The sequence below is a fragment of the Corvus cornix genome, chromosome 5, assembly GCF_000738735.6.
Source record: "Corvus cornix cornix isolate S_Up_H32 chromosome 5, ASM73873v5, whole genome shotgun sequence".
Taxonomy (NCBI): domain Eukaryota; kingdom Metazoa; phylum Chordata; class Aves; order Passeriformes; family Corvidae; genus Corvus; species Corvus cornix.
In genome coordinates this window covers 50,477,734-50,497,514 of record NC_046335.1, presented here as the reverse complement: position 1 = coordinate 50,497,514, position 19,781 = coordinate 50,477,734, and the positions used below count along the sequence as shown (strand labels likewise).

The 19,781-nt window shown below is 36.1% G+C and overlaps 1 protein-coding gene across 7 annotated transcripts in view; it reads right to left on the bottom strand.

The window, feature by feature from the left end:
- The window catches only part of SOX6 (SRY-box transcription factor 6), a 263,665-nt gene that overhangs the window by 172,006 nt on the left and 71,878 nt on the right, over positions 1-19,781 (bottom strand). For all 7 annotated transcript variants that reach the window (XM_010390825.4, XM_019285347.3, XM_019285358.3 and 4 more), the window contains exon 4: positions 1,756-1,845. In XM_010390825.4, coding sequence (XP_010389127.1) covers positions 1,756-1,845 — 90 coding nt within the window. The remainder of the gene's footprint in view (positions 1-1,755; positions 1,846-19,781) is intronic.

Sequence of the window (19,781 nt, the reverse complement as noted above, 5' to 3'; positions counted from 1 at the left end):
TGCAGCTATTATAACCATTTACGGACCAGTTATACAGGAAATGGGCTGTGGAAACTGACTGAGGGACTAGCAACATATAAATCTGCTGAGCCTAACCTGATGATCCTTTTTATACAGCTAATAGGCTATTCCCCTGGAAAAGGTAGCTGAAAATTCTTCCAAATCGGAGTGAGAGAGCTTTGTAGGTAGATGAGAAAAAGATGAGAGGCAAGAGCTCTACCCACTCACTCTGCAGATAAACAGATATGCTAAGAAAATAGGAGGAACAACGTAAATCCAGAAAAAACAAACCTTTCTTTTTCAATAAATGAGATGCCATTAGAAAGCATTTTTTCCCATATAAAATAAGAAAGAACATTATTCTGCATTGTTAGAGATGCCACCTCTTTTACATTTGATTCGCTAATAGCGTTCAAGTAGTTTCCATTTAAAGACTAAGTAGCTATATTTTGCAATTAATGGACAATAATAATTCAACTAGCATTCAATGTTTTCCACACTATTAAGAGACAATATAGCTTTAAATAGATTGTGATTTCAAGACATAATTTTTTTGGATTTTATTTCAGTCAATTTTAACATGTTCCTGCAAAATTGTATGCTGTGTTTCTGTCACTGATATTACTATGGGATTTCTTTCCTGCCTAACATATATGCATTGTCATAATTCTACCAGAAAAATCAGGAGAATCCAACAGATTTTTGGTCCTGAAGGAACCAATTATAACTTACTTATTAAAAAGACCCAATCTTTCATCTACTTGTATAATAAAAAAAAAAAAAAATTGCACTATCTTGAATTTCCTCAGTGGAAATTTAAATCCCTAAGCATCAATTTTCATCAAATAGAATATATATTTTTTTTACATTAAAGAATTTTACAGAAAATATTTATTAATAGGATGAACATGACTCTTTGTTTCCACAGCTTTGTAGTTGCAGTTTAATAAAATTATACAAATGAAGAGAAATAAATCTTGGGTACTTTGTGTACTCCTTAAACCTGCCTTATGACCCCTTCTCACAGCACAAAATAAAAGCACATTTTAAATTTGTTGCTTAATCAATAACACTGAATTTCTTCTCACTAAGAAAACGCATGGAAGAATTGATGGGGGGGGAAAAACCACTCAAAGTTTTTTACATAGTACTTGATTGTCAAGAGAATTCCCCTTTTCCTAGGATGCTGGCTAAAGAAATCATGAAAATACTGGAAATTATTGTCCACATATACAACAAATCTTGCACTGATTTTGGTAAGTCCCAAATTTTATCCAGACCTGCTCTTTCTCTACATAATAGGATTAATAGAAATACTATTTTTTAATATTTTTTTCCCATTTTGAATCAAAGATTTAGAACAGCAATGACACAATTACCCCCTTTTATGATCTGAAAGCTGTTTCTACACACAGTTTGTGCAACTGGGAAGAAGCGGTACCAAGTACTGGTAACTCCACATTTCTTCCTCTTCCTCTGCTCAGAGATATATAGCTGATGTCAGTGAACTAATGTAAGTAACCTGGTGTTTTGTGATAACATCCCTGATAGTGCCTATAACTGATTGTGACATACTCCATTTTTTTGGCACACTCATCCATCATTTCAAAGATAAACCTTAAAAAGCAGGGTGAGTTGACTGGAAAGAACGCCACCCTCTACAGCTATTTCTATTATTTTTTCTGAACTTTCAAAAATCCTCAATCCCCTTCCTAAAATATATGCAAACATTTAAAATTTGATCTAGTGAGATACCTTTAATTTCTCCAAGGAGATCACTTGTGTTTAATTTTTCCATCTTCTCCTTCCAGTCTTTAGAAAGAAGCTTTTCCATACAGGATGAATCTATTTAAAAAAAAAAAAAAAAAAAAAAGGAATTATCAAACATATTCTTACAGGAAAACAGGTGCCACCTTCATTTTAAAACTGTTCTCCCTGTACCAGTCAAATCATAGTTTAGAAAGGAAATGAACTTGCAGCCAAAGAGAGTTCTTATTTAACTGCATTTTAAATCCAAAGTAATTCCCCTGAGGTTAATGGACTTACTATGGATTTAACAAGGGTCTAATTGAAAGAAAAACTTCGTTGAGGATTTATGCATGCTAACTGCCAATTTACATGCATAGATTGCCAATGTATATACGAATTCTGTCTTTTTCATTTGATTGTACACTCGAAATTATACATGAAGATTTAGTAGCTTTTTTTGGAAATTTGGCATACAGTGACATCTGAAACCCATTTTTATACCCATGTCAATGCAAAAGTTATTCATATAATGTCTCCATGGAATTAATGAAAGCACTCTACATATTCGATGTTCACAGTATCAGAAATTTTCTCAGTACACCATAAACAACATGTAATGATTAGAAGATAGGCTTTCGTCATATGAACTTCAGAATACATTTCAAGTCTTTGCCCCAGTCTGGGAGGCCTTCTGTAGGCAAAACTGTCACTGAAGTCATTACACTTTGGAGAAAGTAAAAGATTGGGCCCAGTAAGTTTCCTATGATCAGACCCCCATTCCACTACAAAATTTTATATCGAGCATAACAGACTTCAATAAATTCTAACGGTTTTTTTCAGTTTCTGAATTAAACTAATTGGCTCTGAAGTCTAAATTATAGATAACCTTGCAGATACATACAAAAGGTGATTTTTAAGATAGAAATTATTATGAGGAGAGCCTGCAAGACTACAAATTCTCCTGGAGGGAGCCTACAAGAAAGATGGAAAGAGACTATTTACAAAAGAATGTAGTGACATGTCAAGGGAGAATGGCTTCAAACTGAAAAAGAGTAGGTTTAGAGTAGATATTAGGAGAAAATTATTTACTTTGAGGGCAATGAGGCACTGGTACAGGTTGCCCAGAAAAGCTGTGGATGCCCCATTCTGGAAGTGTTCAAGGCCAGGTTGGACAGGGCTCTGAGCAAGCTGGTCTAGTGGAAGTGTCCTTGCCCATGGCCATTCCATGACCCTGTCGTGGATGTGATATGGGTTTTTATGACTTTTAAGAAGCACAATTCGGATTTCTAAACAATTACCAAGAAAACTTTACAAACAACTGAACACTATTCCTTCCCAGTTAGTAATAATAGAATCTCTGTTAAACTACATGTATTTACTTTCACCTCTAGGCAGACTCACCTACAATGTCTGTGCTAAACTCCTTGGAAACCCTTAAGCTGAGTTTGCAAGATATCAAAACCATTACCTACACGTAACTCTGCTCCCAAAACAAATCTTTGCAAACGGCCTTCGTTGTAAGACCACACATCCCTCTGGGCGTTGCTGTTCCTTAATGCACACACTGGGAACAACCACACACCTTCTCTTCCTAGAAGCTCTTGTAGCAAGGGGCCACTTGTTTTAGAAGATCAATTTACACAATGATTTCTAAGTAGCTAATAATACTCCAAATTTTGATTATTTTTATACCGGTCCTACTCCAGTCACGAATTAACAGTGGATTGTATGAGAACGCAGCATTCAGTCTTAACTTAAATTCCACTAAATTACTGGCAGATTAAGGTCAAATCGCAGCTGAAATTCTCATTTCAGCAGTCCCAGCAGAAGCACTCACACATGTGAAAGCAAAAGCAAAAGCAAAAAGCCCAGATTTAAGAATGGCAACAGAGATCATATCATTGCAACGGGTAACAGTTTGTTCCACTTCAGAGAATTCCAAAAATACTCAGAGGGAGGAGAGGCATTCAAAGGGGTCGCAAAAGGAGGAGTTAAAGATTTATGGAGAAGTTTAAGGAAGAAAATGGTCATATGGCCAATCATATGTTAGGGTACAAGTCATTTCAGCCTAAAAATTCATTAGCATGACTCATTTGACATAAACAAACAAACAAAAACCCCAAACAAAACAAAAACCAGTTGAAAGCAAACCAAACTGTAACTACCAAGAGATCAAAGATCAGGTTTTAATTGCAACACATTTTCACCGTGCAAGCCTCCATGGAAAGACAACACAGCTCATAAATATTTTTGAAGTAATATTTCGGCAAAAAAGCTAATTTATTTACTAATTATATCTTTCTATGAAAGAGGCAAAATTAAGGAGCTGTAAGTTGCAATAGGCAGTGTTAAAATACTAGTTATATAATAACAATTTACTTTTAACAATAACAAGCACTTATTACTTTTATGAGTTCTGGCCTGATAATAGGAGAATCATGAAATAACCATCAATTATCAATAGAACATTATAATTTGTTCTTTTTTGTGATATCATGATTAGTTTAAAAAGAGGTTTCTGTGTTTCTCCCCTGCCAAAATTTCAGGCCCCTCATCCCTGAAAAAAGGCTTTAGAATTTTGTTTTGCTATAAGTTATGTATTCCACTGCTTTTAACTAAGATATTTTCCTCAATTCACACAAAGAAAAAAAAGATTTCAATTAAAAAAGGACAAAAAAGAAATAACTAGCATATTACTGGAGTTGATAAAATACTTTCCTCAAAAGCGCTTGTTTTATTTCTTTTCTCACTGTTCCTAAGAACACCCGTGCTTATCTGTAGTGTTCTTATATTATGTAAGGGCAAAAAATGTATTTCTAAAGACAGACTTGGAAAGAACTAGATTGGAAAACAGGTCTATTTGTGTGCCTTTTTGATATAATCACATTGCTAGTTAGAATTTTGCTCTACAAATGACTGAAAAATTCCGTAAGAAAGAGTTGTTTTAACACCCCTATCTCATTCAAATTCTGTGTTCTAGATCTGACCACACAATTTATAGCTACTGTATTTTGCTATTGGGAGGATTACAAAAATGATTACACAATGAGCATTTTAATAATTTTTTTTATAACATTGTAAAAGTAGCTCTCTAGAATTCCTGTAAATTTTCAATTACAATGTTTATTCTGCATAATTTTTCAAATTTAAAATAATGATATGTGATTAAAGCCCTCTGGAGGTTCTCCACATTAGACCCAAAACTAAATATAAAGGCTTATACTTGAAAGGCACATCTCCCTTCAAGTTCTGTATTCTGTGTTCACAAACACACGTCTTGAAAGGTTTGTGAATCAGAAAGGGATTTTTCTTCTTTCTGTACTGAAAATTAATTTTTACAGACACATAAATTCTACAGAGAGATCTTCTGACATCAGTAAAACATCTTCATCCATACTGATACATTTTCTGATTTGATTCATTATAGAAACAAAACATCGACTTGGAATCCAGCACTGAACACCGAAGAAAGGAGCCCGAATTCACATCTGCACTGCATCACTCTCCCTGCACTGCCTCAGCACCATTCCAAACCTTGTGGATCCCGACATTTTCAAAATTCAGGGGTATTCTTGCTAAAGACAATTATAAAAGAAGCAATGAAAGAAATTAGCATTTATACATTTTTAGCTCTTCTCACTGACTTTATAAACCACAGTTAGGCTTATGCCGCAAAGTAGCATATTTTCTACTGGCACATGTAAGATCAAACTCGTGAAGTTGCGCTGGAGCAATTTATTCTATTAAAAAACACACAGCTTCTCTTCCTTTATATTCTTCTCTTGTGAACTAGGAAAAAATTTCCTTCAAGGACAGCAAACAGGTTAAGTATAATTATGATGACTAAATTAAATCATTGAGTATTATTTAATATCACGGTTTGTTACATACTTAGTTAGCAATTTTAATTGTAAACTAAAGGAGCTTAAAGTACTCTGAGAATCTTGTTAGACATGACAGTTTTGCAAAGGTGAGTGAGAAGAGGATGTTAAAAGATATATAATCAGGAAAAAAAACAGCTGAAGGAAAAAAAGCCTAGGTGTTAGATGAAAAGGATCTCTTCACAATGACAAAGCATCGATGAAAAGAATTAACATTTGTCCGTTGGGTAATCAATCAGTCATGGAATGGATGGAATCCAGCTCTTTGTTGCACAGCCAGTGATGAAGAACGAGCGTGTTAGCTATCACAGCCAAGCTCTCAAGTTCTTCTGACTGAATGAAAGTCATCTTGCTTGAATCAGGACTAGCTTTTGCCTCTTGTCTCATCCTTATTCTCCCCTTTTTTCAGGGTTTTTTTTCCTTTTAATTTCACTTTTACATTCTTCAACAAGTTACTCACCCCAGCTATAGCTTACACGAATACTGTATGACCTTACAGTGGCCTGCACCTATCCTCATTGATTTGGGGGGGTTCCTTTTTTTTTTTCCCCTCTTAATTCACTGAAGTAGCCTCCTATTACTTTCTTTGAAATACAGATAAAAAAAAAAAAAAAAGACGTTCATGCCATGTGTGAGTTTTTGTTTTTTTATGGTAAAGTCATACATAAAAGAAAACCTAAATGTGAGAGTGCAGCAGCAAAACTTCAAAGCACTGACTGTCAGACATTATTATTTCAAATCAGCTTTGACTTTTTGAGACTTAATAAAACACTATAGTACAGACTGGCATATTTATAACACCTATACCAGTGATCAACTGAACTGTCTTATTCTTTCTACTGTGCAGTGCCTTGTTATTTCTTTTATAATAAGCTTCCCTCAAAACATGTTGTAACAATACTGCAAACTGATAATTATTAATGATATGAGTTCTAAAACATGACTTGTTTTGCATACAATTCTTCTTGAATACACACATTACTTTGTGACAGAAGACAAAAGCACATTGATTTATTAATAATGATTGCAAATGCACAGCAGGTTCATAAACAATACAGAAATATAATTCAATCAAAGGTATAAAGGTATAGGTGACATATTTCTACGTGCATCAGAATTGTTACATCTCAAGGAAAGAGGCACTGGGGAAGACAAGGTAGTGGATTTAGAAGAGAAATCAGGAATGCTGCAAGAGAAATTGTTCTAAACCATGTTCAGATCCACAGCAGAGAAGGATAAAGTTCTTTTCTGCATTTTGGAAGAATGATACAACAGAACTAAAGGCATCATTGTCTCTATTTCAGGACTCAGTCTAGAGTTATATCTTATTATAATTTAGTAGATATTGTTAAACATAAAAATATCACATTTGAGCAGGGTTTGGGACTACATATCAATTTGCAAGTTCCTTCATCTCTAATGTTCTATATTACCCAAACTACTCTCATTCCATTTATTTGCCTTCAGCTCCATGGGAGAAAAGGTGTCCCTCAGATCAGCCTTTGTCAAATGAGTTCACATGCCTCATTCAAGTCTATATAAGAAAAACAGCACAAGTGGAATTAGCCTGTCAGCATCTGTGAAATATCTGTTTGAGAAAAAGTATTGTGTGGGTTTTTTTCTTTGAAAGAATGTTAAACAAGCTTACGAACTCCTTATGACAGACAATTGTATGCTTACTAGGCCTATTGCACTGGATTCCTTCTACAGAAGAGCTGCTTTTCCCCCCCCAAACCAACTGAGCTGCAAATAAACATTACAGTGACTTCCATTTTTTGGCCTGCTTCCTGTTGTACCTTTGCACATCTCACCCCACGCTTCAATTGCAAGTGTGTTTTTTTCAAGTAGGTGAAGTTAAGCACATGACACCTAAAATAATAACAATGCAATACACCACAGATCTGAAAGAGGAAGATTTGTTTCAGTATTTTTCACAGAATAATAAATCCTCTTCTGAGTAGAAAAATTTTAATTAAATCAGTACAAATATTTCTGAATAATAGGCAAGCAGAATTTAGATTTACTCTAGTCAATCTTTGTTACTTACAATTAAACTAAAACAGCAAGTCCATTGTTGCTGTTATTAGATCCAGTCATTAAAATTGTGAAATATGAAAATACAGAAAACTGAGTATTTTTTTTTTAAATCCTGTGATGAGTTTTAATGCACCTGCATTAGGAGCTTTGTTTAACAGATCCCTCTGTGAGTACATGACAACAGCTTGCTTATGTGTCTTTTGTAAGTTCACTGCCAATCAGATTTCCTTGAGGTAAAGAACAATCTAGTATAGGAAGAAATCATAAAAATATTTCCTAATTTTCACGCTTCATGTCATGTGTTTTAAAATTAGATGCAAACTCTAACATTTGAGTATCAAAGAGAAAGGCATAAGGTTAATTTAATTCACTTTGAAAGAAGACAATTTTATAATCTTCTAACAATTCAAAATTAAATTAAGGACTTCATGTCTTCATTCACTATTCAAAAAATAAAATATAATTTAACCACGACTATTAGAAACTAAACTGCTGGGTTGTATATATATTCTGTTTTAATCCAAAGATGCAAAGTTTGTGTAACGTTGCTAAAATAGATTTTTTGTTGTGATAGTTCCTTTTTTTCTTCTTTCAAACACAAATTATCCTTCTCTGTTTCAATAAACTTTATACAAAAGAAAAGGAGAAAGCAACAATGCAAAACTAATCAAAAATCAGCCTGAAGGCTTAACATCCATATTTGCAATATACTGCCACTGCCTCTTGCTCATAAGCAGCTTGGCTTCAATCTTGCTGTCAGTGGAGCAGCAGGTCAGGGGAATCTCATCTCATCCTTCTCAATTTCCATACTGTTCTTGTACCATAATTAATTGTCATGGTCTAACAGAAAATTAAAATATAAGGCATTTAGACACGTTGTTAGCCAGTGAACTGATCTCTTTGGCCAACTTCTCAAGAATTTCTCAATTTAATAAGCTCTCCAAATTCAAGTTCTTGAAAAGCAAGAACTGCAGTCACAACACAAAAATGAGCAACATGACATTTAGAACAGGAAAAGCTGCTAATTCCTTTTGCTTGATTTATCATAAACTACAAATAAAATAAAATAAAATAAAATATTTCCTAAATTCTATATCTTGCTTGGGATGTTAAGGAGGCAAACAATCCTGGCCAGTCTCTTAATTCCTCCTCTCATATTGATTCTTTTCTATCCAAGTCTGTAAAACTTTAAAAAAAAAAAAAAAAAAGGGGGGGAGAGAGAAAAAAACAGAAAAAGAACAACAAACAAACAAAACCCAACCAACCAAAAAAAAAAAAAAGGCAAAAAAACCTTTCTAATTACATGCAAAAGGCAGTCAGCTCAGAGTAGATGTTTTCTTGCAAGAGCAATGATGGAAATGCAACTGAGATCTGACTACCAAACACACAGTTTTGTTTAGGACAGGGAACCAGGCAGATCTGCCAATTGCTGTACATTTTTTCATAGTGACAAGATTTCCACAATATGATAAAATTAGAACTGTAAGAGCTTGGAGAGCTCTCTTAACTTTTAATTAAAACTCTCCAAGATCACTAAAAATAATTAGGCATTAAAATGTTCTGGTTTTCCTCTGAATTCATTTGCACTACTTGAATGGTCTAGATCTTGCATGAAACAACAGACATTCTAAACAGAAACACTGGAATTTAGCTGGGGGTGATTTCCAGACCTGCTTTTTATGATGTGGCTAGTGGGAAAAACTGTAGAGTCTGAACTTCTACCAATTCTGCCTAAAATGGTTTGCTTCAGCAGGAATTCTCTAGTGCAAAGAGTGAAATTCTGCTCAGTGCAAAACTCTAGATAAAAAGGAGTTTGTATTTCATGGAAAGAACAACCCAAGATACAGTCCTGACCTTTATTTTTATTTATTTATTAAAAAGCAGGACCTTTAACCTCGCAAATGTTTTTGTTCTCTTAAAATAACTCATACAATGCTATATGCCACACTATTTTTAGAAAAGCAACAAGAGAAAGCATGCTTTTCCCATACAGCAGGGCACTGATATAAACATCAACACAGATGCTCTGTGAGAGAGAGCTGGACTTCTCAAGCACTTGATCATTAAGGAATGCACCAACTGTTTTAGATAATCTCGTGCCAGCTCCAATTCTGCTCTACACTCCCCTTTGGGAGTGGCAAATCTTGTCCTGTTCCTAATTTTTCATTTTACTCACTCCTCCATTCTTTTTTTTTTTTCTTTTCCCCCTAGAACAGAGGGAAAAATGCATTGTGTGCCAAGCAAGGCAAGACTAGAATCACTTCCCCAAACAGAGCAAAACTTTCAGACAATTAACCCTCCCCTCTTCTTTCAGATAAATTACTAAGTATAAAATGCAATCTGTTTCCTTTGTTTACTCAATATGAACAATTTGTAAATGACTCAAGGATAAAATTCAGAAAATGTTGTGCTAAATTAGAACCATTATAAACATGCTAATGACTGCTCAACTAAAACATGCAGGATCAGTGTGAAGAAATATATTTAGTTCCTGTGAAATACAGTTGTATTGCCTCAGAACTATTTGGTCACTTAATTGTATATGATTACTTCAGGAAAATGTTAATTTCATGAACACTGCACTAGACAATACACTTTGTATGTCAAAAGGAGCTTTCTTAAGTGTCAGTGTAATTGCTTGGATGCAATGTTTTGGCATATCAGTACAAGAGAAATATCTTTTAAGTCTATCAAAATTACATGTACATTTCATTCCTCCACTTAAAGTTTCCACTCTATGATAAGCTATATTTTACTGTTAGATTGGCTGTATTCATTGAAGTTATTGCCTTATTTGCATTACAATGATAGTATACAGTATATTATATGTATTCACCTATTCTCTAAGTATCAGCACCTCTATTTACTTCCCAAGTGAACATATAATATTGGCAAGAGAAAGTCTCTTTAGGCTTTAAACAACAGCAATCAGGGATAGACAGGAAAAGCAGAGCACAATTTGCTTGCAATCCATGGCAAAAAGATTGTATAAGCTGATATAAAAAAGGAGAATGATACACTTATTTTCCTGTCTCTTGCTATGTACATATTAGCAAAGTAAAAAAATCAATAGGATTTTCATCATTTGTTATTTTGTGAAAGGAGAAAGTTGTGCTAATGGAAGCAGATCTCAATTTTCGTTATTTTCTTTGCCTCCACATCCTCACACCTTTCTTTACTGAACAGCTCTGAGTTTTCTCTCTGATTTTTTTCTCTGAGTGGGAAAGAACAGACTGAGCCAAGATCTTAGCTAGAACTCCTCAGCATAGCTCCATCACAGCCTGCTTAGTCTTCAACAGATTTGAAATTTCTCCCAATATTTGGCCCAATTATTCTTTGTCATATTCTCATACCTCTGTACCTTGTTACAGCCTTTTTATAACCCTAAACAATTCACTCTCATCTTTGGCATCCACGCTTCTCAAACACTTCCGAGCTGAAGTGACATTCTTCTCCTTATTACCCAAACAAATTTTAAGAATGTAATCTTTAAATGTTTCTTTGTTAAACTGCTCCAGAACATATTGTGTATCATATGGTTCCTGGACACGGACCATCTTTCTTTTAAAAATTAATTTCCCTAGTAGCTCAAGAAGTTGCAGATGGAATGTCAGCCTGTGTCCAGCTATGTACTAAACCCAGCCACTGGACTCACTTTTTAAAGACGTGGGGGCAGATTTTCTTTTCTCTTAACATTGCACAACCCTTCTTGTACCAAGCTGAAGCAAGCAAAGGATCAACTCAACTCAAGAAATTCTCTGGTAGCACTAATAGACATTTATGTTATTGCTCCTTCTCCTATCAAGTGCCATGCCAATTATTGTATCTTGTAACAAGGTAGAAGTTCTGAAAAATTAATATGAAAATATTAGGCAAAGTTTTGAGGACTAAAAATATCTTAAACAAAAGCTAGTACAAAAAAACACAAAAGGGTGGAGGCTCCTTCACACCAGGTTAGTTTCAGGGAATTGGGGGAATGGGAGTGAGGGGACTTCCCGAAAAGCAAGAAAAATCCGTTTCTATTAAACTGATTAATGTTCCTTGCAAAATTTGTGACACCAGATGACTTATGAACAAAACATGAATGATTCAAAGGACCTCTATTTTGTTCCCCCAAATTGTGTTCTACTCATTACCCTAATAATGCAGTAATAAACATCTGTTTAATAATTTGAAGGCTTCTTAATATTGTGTATAAAAATCTTAACTCAGCTCGTACATAAAATATTCTGAAATTAAAACAATTGTATAACAAAAAGAATTTTTCATGAGAAATCCTTAAGCGTTTTTGTATGTAAAAGTATAATACAAAGAAAGCAAAATAATATGCTCTTGATTTGAAATTACTTCAAACAAGGATGTAAAGGAGTGAAAACAATAGCTAGAATCTCCTCTCTATTTACCATTTCTGAAGGTCTCTATGGCACATGATGCAGTCTTTACCAGGACGCTAAAATACACTGACAAAATCTGTTCTCTAGCCCCTTTTTTATTACTAAAATTTTGACTTAAACAAATTATCATATCCTATATAAACATAAATACAGATCAAGCAAGAATTTCCTGATTCCTAATTCCAACAAACAGAGCTTTAAAAGGTTTACAAATTTTACATGCAGCAGTCTACATGCCATAGATTGAAAGAATCATTTAGGTTGGAAAAGAATTCTAAGATCATGGAGTCCAAGCATTAACTTAGTACTTAGTATGGATATATATTTCTGGAATAATAGCTATGAAAAGATTTTAGAAAAGATGGCACTAATAACTTCAAGAATAATGCTCTCGCATTTTCATTTCCCTATATACATAGAGGATAAAATTAACCATCATTTTTATTCCTATAAAAGAACATTATTAATTTTTTAAAGTCAAGTAATGGAAACGTGGAAATCTTAGAATTAACGTTCCCCAGGAAATCCTAATTCAGCCCCTGTGTACATTATGATATATTCTTTAAATTTTTTTTTAAAGGTACACCATTTCTGTATGGTATTCTTGCTATATTCAGCATAGGGGATAATCCCAGATGAAAGCAGAAACTGGAACTGCAGAGCAAATGAGGCTGCTGCCCATGCAGTCATTGGCTACGTTTCATTGCAAAAGTTCAAAGAAGCTAAATGAATGAGGGAGAGAACTGCAAAAGGAGAAATGATGGGTCGCAGTTTCATTTTCTGGGAGCTCAATTTAAAAAAACTTGGGGCTTTATTTGAGGAACTGCTGAACATTCACAGCTGCAGCTGTGTCAATGTAAAGTCAGTGTAAAGATTGAGGCTATAATATATATAACTATATATAAACTGCTGCACAAAGTTAGGTCCCCTGGAAAAGAATCAGGGCCTAAGCACCTCAAGCTGAACAACCAAGAAATCAATGATATTTTTCAAGTTGTATTCTTAGTTTCACACCTGTGAAGTTGGCATTCTGACTACATTTTTTTCCTCTTAACAAAGGTTTTGAGAAGATAATTTGTTTGTAGTACATTTACTGAATATTCTGGGAAAAAAAAAAACCTAGCCAATTGTGTAATATCCATGCTTTCTGAGCACAGCTTGAATAATAAGCAATTAATAGACACTACAGTTTCAGGCTGACCAGTAAGGACATAAGCTATTGGATAGTTTCATATTCATGGAGGATCACCCTGTTAGTGAACTGGACGAATCAGAATTCTTCTTCGGGAAAAACTATTGCTTATTCGTGTAAGAATATTATACTTCTCTACATGGAAACAAAAATTGGTTTCATTTTAATATGTTTTAAGTTCTGTTGGGCAGCTGAAGAAAGCTGTCACCAGTTGTGCAGACATAGTGTAAAATTAATGACTTGAAACCTGTTTAAACCTGTGGCTATATACACAGGTATAGAAAAAGGTTTTATAAATTAGGTTTAGTAGCCAGATTTGGAAACAACACCAATTTGAAGGGTACTGATCATGTCAAATTAAAGACAGAGTGAACATAAAATAGTTCCTGCACACTGGACTTCAGCAACTAAAAGCTCTAATGATAACAAAGCAGTGCATGCTGCGCCTTGTCCTAGAGCAGCAAAACAGAATAACCCCCTCTTGCTCTCCCAACAGAGTAAATTTTGACATCCCCATGTACAGCCTGACAGATTTCTACAAGGCCCCCTCCTTTCTTAGAGCAAGTGCTGTCACACTTCTGTGCACTAACTGACCCTATATTCCACAGCAGAAAATAATTTTTGCCCCCAACGCTGGTGCAAAAATTAATCATCCTAAACATCTTCCCCAAATTTGTCACATAGTAATACAATAAATATCAAAGCTGACAAAATGGGGGTCATTTGTAAACATCTGAGAGATTTAATAATACTTAAATAATCTGCTACCCAAAAGGCAAAAACTTATTCAGTACAATTAAATCTTTACAACTACATAGAAGGGAAAGTACAGTTAAGTTCACACTACCTATTTCAAGCTATTTGTTACTAAACATTCTTTCTTTTCCAGAATCCTCCTCACTAGAAAACTAGAAACAGTCAATGGAGCTCAGTTATGCCACAACCTTCACTAAAAGTTATATAGCAGATAAAAAAGATAATTTACACAATTTCTGTGTTAAACATTTAGTCTTCTTGCTTTTGTTGATTTAATCCAGACTCCATAGTTACAAACAGTTTAAATTTATGAGGTGAATTTTAGCTGCATAACTCCCCAGAAAAATTTAAGCATGCGTGAAATTCTACACACCCATTTTGAAATCATAGATTAATGTTGGTTTATGATATACCCTTTACACAAATGCAAAAGAATCTAACACAGACTTAGTTGTTTAGTTGTTTTGTTGGGTTTTCTTCGTATTTAGGACCAGTAGAAAATTCCAGGTTATCAGACCAAAAGATTACTCAGTTATAAGTTCTGGTTTATGATCTTAGATATACTTATTCCAAGGAACGGGACAGGCAGGAAATGTCTTTCTTTGAATGCTGAATGACATCATATATTGAAAAATCATTATATTCAAAAAATCTTCAGAGTAGGAAAGGACTCATAGAGTCCAACTCCTGGCCTTGCACAAAACACCCCAAGAGTCACACCATGTGCCTGAGAGCATTGTCCAAACACTTCTTGAGCTCTGTCAGGCTGGTGCTGTGACCACTGCCCTGGGGAGCCTCTTCCAGTGCCAATCACCCTCTGGGTGAAGAACCTCTTCCTAATATCCAACATAAACCTCCCCTGACACAGCTTCAGGCCATTCCCTTGGGTCTTGCCACTGGTCACCACAGAGAGAAGATCAGTGCATGCCTCTCCTGTTCCCCTCATGAGAAAGCTGCAGACTGTGATGAGGTCTAATATGTCCTTATTCATTTAAATATATTACCAAATTCAGTGCATGAGTAACAGGATCCCTTTTGCATTCTATAATCACAGACTAATGCACTTCATGCACTTGTGCTCTAGGAATAACAGAATTCACAATAGCAACCATATGTTTCTTAATTGTAAAAAGAATCCTTACACTATATTTATATCATACTTCCTCTTAAAGCATCTTTAGCAAGGACACTACATGATTCCTAAGTCTTTTAAGTACAAAGGATGGATGTGTGGACTTCGTAGAGAAAAAGTAACGTAGCTGCAAATGTTTGAACGTGCAATGCGAAGGCTTGTTACTATCAAGCCAAAGGCAGAAGTTTGGGCTGCTGCCAGGTTCTCCACGTGGTAACTGTTTGGTCCACCTAATATATGTTTACATACATTAAAATTGAGATCAATCTCTTACTCTTTGGTTGCATTTTCACTGTCTTTACTCCACGTGAAAATTATCTGACTGTGGCTTTTATCTTGACATTACCCACAAAACTTAACTGTATTTACACAACTCAACAGTCTTTTTTGTCAACTAAACACTTCTCTAATCTCCAGGCTGCAAACCTGCCTGAACTCTCCTCCTGCATTTGCCCTCACACTATTAATATAATCATGAGCACTAGGAAGGCAGAATCTCAAACATTGCAAGTTACACGTCTCTGGTTCCTTAAGCTTTTTTTAAACACTTATTTATGGGCAAGGTATAATTTACAGCACCTTATGTATGGCTGGGCAGGTGGCACACAGTGACTGCTGCTCCTTATATCAATATTAACATCAATGTCAGTGGTGCCCACTTTTCCACACCGATCAGATTTTCACCTGTTCTCTCTTATTACAAGATTTGACTGAGATCTCTCTGGGGCAAGAGCTGTTGTTTGGTTTTACTACTGCTACATGTACAGCACCTAGTGGACTTACTCAGAGAAGGCCCTGGAAAAAAATTATAAGGAAACATCTTAATTGCTTCTAGTAAACTCAGGGACTCTTCAGAACTTAGTGGCCTAAGCTGCATGAAAAAAAAATCAGGCTTTTTTGTTCTTTTTTTCCTTTCAGAGCTATATATGTTATATAACTTATTATGTGAAAGGAACAACTGCTCAGCCTAAGCTAGAGGTCAATGAACCCTGAACCTTGGCCTGTACAAAGACATGAAGGCTTTATGCACAGGCATAGGCTTTCCCAAGGCGAAGTGGGTACTGCAGGTCCCAGAGCTGCTGGTACAGTCCATGAATGCTGAAAGTCACACTGATTTTTTTTTTTAATTCTACAGTGATATTGCTCAAGTTTCTCAAGAAACTCAAGAGATTTTCCAATTCTAGGCACGTAAGAATTGTGATCTTACATTTAGGGACATCATCTTGCATTTAGGGACAACAATTCCTTTCTGTGAATTACGCCACATCCAGATATCTTCCAGAATTGTCCAAAAGCCTTTTAGCTGACGGGAAATAAACTGTTTCCTACTTCAGCAAAATGAAACTCCCTAATGAGTTTATTAGCCTATAAACTATGGTGTAAATGTGAACTTTGATACGAAGACAAAAACTTCTCCTTTCTTCTGTAAACTCTTAACAGGACCTCCTCAATACCTAAGACTACTGGAAATTAGCCCTAGAACATATGTTAAAGAAATTAAATTGCCACATTCTGTTACTTTTTTCAGTTATTTACAAAATTAGTATTAAATTTGCTCATTTGTTTTCATTACTTTTTTTTTCTCTTTTTACACTAGTGAAATAATTTCAAAATATGGATACTGACCAAGATGCAGGCCCTAATAGTGGAACCTTATGCTGTATTAAATAGCTGATCAGAGAATAAGAACAAATATTGCCAACAAATGTATTGGAAAGCCAGGATAATAGTTTGCTGCAAAGCCATGCAGGAGTCACCATGTTGAATCAGGCTGCTCAACAACTCTTCTGTAACAATGGCAACTTTTGCAAAGACTAGATTAAAAATTTGAATACCATGAGCATGTTTCACCTGTACTCAAGACTGCTTTTTTTCCTTTGAAGAAGCTTCCATACCTTTATACCAGAAACAAGAAGGACCAGTAGCCCAAAAAAAGGGTCAGTAGTTTGGCCAAACAGAAAACAACAAAAAATTACTCTTAAGCCACTAATTTTGCACCCAAAAGGATATGTTTTCTACCTGGACAGATACACACTTTCTTATGTTTGCTCAATTCTTTATTTTTTAAGCACTGCTTTTACGACCTTGCTTAGACAGCACATAGAATCATAGACAAACAGAATGTTAAGGGGTTGCAATGGATCTTAAAGTTCATCTAGTCCCAACCCCCCTGCCACGGGCAGAGACATCTCCCACTAGACCAGGCTTGTCAAGGCCTTATCCAAACTGGCTTTGAACACTGCCAGGACTGGGGCACCCACAACCTCCCTGGGCAACGCGTGCCAGTGATTAACCACCCTCACAGTTAAGCATTTCTTCCTAATAACTAATCTAAATTCGCCTCTTTCAGTTTGTACCCATTCCTCTTTGTCCTATCACTAGAGTCCCTGAAAGAGAGCCCTTCTCCAGCTTCCCTGTAGCTCCTTCAGATACTGGAAGGTTGCTATGAGGTCTCTACACAAACTTTTCTCCTCCAGGCTGAAGAGCCTTGACTTCCTCAGCCCATCTTTGTAGGGGGAGTGCTCCAGTCCTCTTACCAACTTCATGACCCTCTGCTGGACTTGCTCCAACAGGTCCATGTCCTTCTTATGTTGCGGACAACAGAACACTTTACAATATTCCAGATGGGGGTCATCCTAATCTTAAAGCCCAATTCCTCTTTTTTTGGATGGTGTTCTGGTTTCAATTCAGAGTATCACTGGCAAAGTTACCCATAAAATCTCGCCAAAATCACTCAATTCATATCGGCTACTAGATGTAGCACATACATCAGAAAACAACACTGAGCAAACCAACATCTATTAGATTCTGTAACTACTTTCCAGGGCCAAGGAACCAAGTGCAAGGTCCTATACTTGACCTTCTCTATGTCTTGTTGCTCAGAGGCTGTGACTTTGACAGAACCATATTGCAAAAAATCTGGATCAAATCTAGCAAAGAAAGTGATCGTTTATAAGTCCTCTGTGGGTACATTTTGTCTTTGGTGTGTGGCTGAAACTCCCATTAACACTAACATGAGCTACACAGCCCTACTGATGGGTGAATTATACCCCTAACAGAAAAGTGGTTTTTTGCTCGACGGATTTGCTTTGATGAACTTGTTGGCTACTGAACAGTCATGTGTATATATTTAAGTATTTCTCTGTGTGTAGGCATTTGTACATCTCTGCAGTGATGATGTCAGTTTGAATAAAAACGCAGATAAAGCATTTCTCAAGCCAAAATGGGCCAAAGCTAATTTTCCCCATATAAACTTTGGTTTGGCCCTTATTTATCAAAACCAGAAAAAGTTTGACAGAAAAGGGGATCCAAGTTGGTTATCCCAACAAAAAATAGAAGTTAGGGCCTTTCTTAAGACTTACTTTATAGGAACCGTATGCACAACTTTCACTTTCTAGAAAGTGGTTTTCTCTTGAACACACATCAGAACCATTCATCATCACATAATTGCAAGTTGTCAGTCAGAGCCGCACCCTTCACGCAGTGGCAGGCCGCCAGCACATCTGTCAGAAGCACTCACAAGCTTCCGTGTATTATTGTAATCCCCTACAAAAGGAACAAACCCATTCATCCTGTCCACATTTTCCAAATCAGATGACAACTCTAAACCCTGAGCCTGGAAAAATAATAGCACTTACCCTAAAAATGCTGCACTTGTCAGGTGACCACAAGCTAAATACCAGTGAGCAAAGTTAAAATAATTCTAATCTCTACATCTAAGACAAAAGTTTTAGGGAACTGGGTTCTTCATGAAAGAGGAAAACTGGATCCCGTGCATACAACAAAGTTGTCTCTAACAGTGAAACAGGCTGTTCAGTTAAATCATTGTACCCCACCTGCAAACACTCACTTATTGCACTCTGGACTCTATTAGGACAAATCTATCCTCCTTCTTTAATGTTTCCATTCTCTTCTTTGGCTTCTTGTGTTTTCTTTCTCCTTTGCCTAGAATCATCTACTCTTTATGTTAACACATACTCTTTCCTCCTGTATCTCTTGAAAGATGTTCAGACAGGCTCCACAGGTAACACCTCGGGGCCAGTCTGGATTTGGTGAACATGAGGACTTGGGCCAATGAGTACACAGCAGGCAAGACTCTCTTCTCAGAAATGATGTTAAAGACTCTCATGGAGAATTAAACAGCTTTCGGTGAATTAAATACTGTTTTACATAGGGCTTCAAAAGCTTATTTGCAGAGTATATGCACATGAGAGCCACAAATACTTAGGAGAATGGAGTACTAAGATTTACCTCTGTACCTTCACGAACTCTTTTGCATTCTCTCTCTGTGGAGAAGTCTGGCAGCAGTGTTCACCAGCACGGAGTGAAACACATGCCACGCCCTTCAGGACAACAGTACAGCCACATCAGCCCAGCAGGACCTTCAGAGTAGCTCTGCCTCAGCAAGGCTGCAGACAGACTAACACTTCCCTCTAACCAGCCAGATCTTTATACATGCTCAGATGCAGAAGTGAAGCTACGAGACTTCTCTGAGCCTACTTCAAATCCTTTACTCCAGGAACTTTAAAGGAGCAGAAGCAGACAGCCAGCATGCATGACTAGCTACAGTGATGGTGCTGGTGAAGGCCTGTGCAGGCTGCACTGCTGCAGGGCATTTTTATCAGCCCTTGACACAGGCA